This window comes from Raphanus sativus, chromosome 4, assembly GCF_000801105.2.
Source record: "Raphanus sativus cultivar WK10039 chromosome 4, ASM80110v3, whole genome shotgun sequence".
Taxonomy (NCBI): domain Eukaryota; kingdom Viridiplantae; phylum Streptophyta; class Magnoliopsida; order Brassicales; family Brassicaceae; genus Raphanus; species Raphanus sativus.
In genome coordinates, this window is record NC_079514.1 from 26,227,825 (window position 1) to 26,230,861 (window position 3,037).

A 3,037-nucleotide genomic window follows, 5' to 3' on the forward strand; every position below is an offset into this window, starting at 1 on the left:
ATGTAGACAAACATCTAATCTATTAAAATAGGAGTACAAAAAGAAAATAAACCTGAATTTTCCTCAATACTTACATATCTATGCCACTAGTTTTAAACTATGTCGTTTAATGTACATCCCATACCAATTATTTTACTTTTATCAAATTATATTTGACTTTACCTAATCCACAATTTTCGTTGGTTTAAATGAAACAAACTCAAAAGTTTTGGCTTATGATAGCCCAATCTGATGTGAAACCAAAATATGTTCTTATTTTCCTTTAGTCAGCTTGGTTTGATTTGCAAAATCATATGCGAAACCAACATTTTCTGTTCTTTATTTTTTTTACATTCTTTTTATTTTTGAATGTTGTTTTTCTTTTAACTTGGTTTTATTATTTTTTGGTTTGTCTATATAATTATGTTTTAAAAATCTCAATACAAAATTTGAATTTATATTCAATCTTAAAGAAAAATATTTATAATTTAATTTAATAAAACTAACCACTATACTTAAACCTGTAATATTTTACTATTTAATTTATGAAATAAACTACATTAAAATACAATAAAACACAATCTCATAGTTTATAAACAGAAACTAATAACATTACAAGACATGTCAAACCTGATAAAATATATGAATCTATAACATAATGAGTATAAAAGTTTTAATTCATCGAATTTTTAAATGTAAACAATATATGATTATGAAGAATAAACAATCTCACCGACGCGTGGATCAAAACTAGTTAAGCATTAAGCATTTTGACAGCTTTCTTTAGTTGGGTTTAAATTGTTTTTTATGGACTTTTTTAACTGAAATCAATGTATATTTGGTTCATTGGGCTTTATAAATGAATTTTGTTGAAAAATAGAAGAATCGAATAGAAAGTAAAGAAAGTCGTTATTGGGCTAACGAAAAAAAGAAAAGAAGATAACCTTATCCCAGCGAATCACACTTAGAAGCTCAGAAACAGCCACGTGGAACTCATATCTCCCACTTCTCATATTACATATCTTATGTTTCCTCTACCTTTTTCATTCTTTTCAAAGCACAAACTCACATTCACAAATCAACTCGAAAAAGATCGAAGAAGAGAGACTCAGAAATGGCTTCTACCTCCGCTGTAGCATCGGTCATGCCACTCACCCAAAACCGATCATCTTCGGCGAAAACCATTGCTTTTCTCAAGCCACTGCCTTTGAAACCATCTAAGGCGTCCTCCTTCTCCGTAGCCATGCCTTCACGGAAGTTTCAAGTGAATGCGTCTAACCTGAAGATGGAGAAGGCTGTGAGCGGCTTAGCAGCGGCAGCTCTCACCGTTTCCATGGTGATCCCTGAGGTGGCTGAAGCGGCAGGTTCAGGTATCTCTCCTTCTCTCAAGAACTTTTTGCTTAGCATTGCCGCAGGAGGCGTGGTGCTCACGGTCATCATCGGTGTTGTTGTTGGTGTCTCCAACTTTGATCCTGTCAAGAGAGGCTAAGAGAGAGAGAGAGAGAGAGAGAGAGAGAGAGAGAGAGAAAGAGAAATGATCTCTGTTATTACTCTTTGTTGTCTGTTATCGATTTGTGAATGCATGTAATGAACTTTTGGCATTCTTCTTCAATCTTATATGCTTCTTATATTAAGCTATCATGACCAGATTTGGCCTTCATATTAAGTATTCATCTTTGATGTCAAGATTTATTTATATGTTATCTTAGAAGTGGCTTCCAAGTAAACCTCACAAGTGTCTCTCAGAGTCTCATATTTATCATAGACCAGAAGATTCGAAGTCAGAGACTCACAGATAAGCTGATCTGAAGCCATTTTATAGCCAGAGCCCGCAACAATCAGTCTCCAACAGGGTAACAAGAACGCAGTACTAGTACATGATGAATCTTCTAGTATACCGAGACCTCACTCATTTTCTGATGTCTTACACTTGGCGCATTCTCGTAATCGTTAGCTGAGCTTGAGGGACCGGAGCAGCAGGAGCAGATGTGTGGTTAACCTTTTCTTCCTTTGGAGAATGGTTGATCACAACATCAGAAAACGGTGTCCTCGGTCCTAATATCCCCTTGGGGTCCCACTCAAGAAGCACCTTCATCTTTATTCCTAGAACGTCCTGCGCATGGGTTTAACCAGATTCGGGTTACACAAATACACACAAGCTCTAAAGATACATTGTTTTAAAAAACGGGTTACGAGTCTAAGGACACAAACAATTATGGAACGACTAGTATACACTTGTGGTTCCTTCACTAAAAGAGGTGGGCATTTTACCCGAAGCCGCACCCGAATCCCACCAGAAAAACCTAAACCGAAATCCGAATCGAAGTGGCATAATACCCGAATGGGTATTAAGTTAGGAGAGATTGGATATCGGAACCGAACAGATAATACCCAAACCCGAATAGATATCCGAAAATAATCGAACATATGTATACTTACCTTTATAACTTTATCTTATTTTTACATACTTTGAAACGATCATTTATATAATTATGATCGATTCTTTTAATATTTATAATAAGCCTTGTAATCTATGTTTACAAAATTGTATATAACTTATTAAGCTATGCGGCTGTTCTTCTTTCTATATTCTAATGATATTTGAGAAGAATGAATTTTATTATGATAATTTTAAAATAATTAGTTTTATATTCTATATATTTAACTTATTATTTTGTGGTTATTTTTATTTATTTTAATCAATTTTAGTTTGTCATTATATTATTTATTTTCAGTTTTATTTTTACGAATAAATATATTTAATAATATAATTCTTAAAATTATTATCATTAGCCTTGTTAAATTGATTTAGCTTAATTTTAATGATAAAATAAAAAAATATGTGAAATTCTCTCTTTTTCATTTTTTCTTGATTAAGGTATGACATTTTGTAGATTTTCCTACGTTTTATTAATTTTCGTAATCATTTTCCCAAATATGTGTAAATAAAGAAAACTAAGATGATAGAAATTTAACTCTCCTTTTGTTATTTTATAAAGTTGTATTAGCATACAATATGTACAATTCTGAATACAGTAGCATGAATACATATACAAAA

The 3,037-nt window shown here is 32.4% G+C and overlaps 1 protein-coding gene across 1 annotated transcript; it reads left to right on the forward strand.

Annotated features, from left to right (window-relative positions):
• The first annotated feature begins 1,018 nt into the window (after window positions 1–1,018).
• On the forward strand, window positions 1,019–1,613 carry LOC108830852 (uncharacterized). The gene has a single exon (XM_057008827.1). The coding sequence runs from the start codon at window positions 1,094–1,096 to the stop codon at window positions 1,466–1,468; it is 375 nt and encodes a 124-aa protein (XP_056864807.1). The 5' UTR covers window positions 1,019–1,093; the 3' UTR covers window positions 1,469–1,613.
• The last annotated feature ends 1,424 nt before the right edge of the window (window positions 1,614–3,037 follow it).

What these genes read in the sequence shown, in the direction of transcription:
- LOC108830852 (XM_057008827.1), top strand. Translation starts at nt 1,094, where the DNA reads ATGGCTTCTACCTCCGCTGTAGCATCGGTCATGCCACTCACCCAAAAC.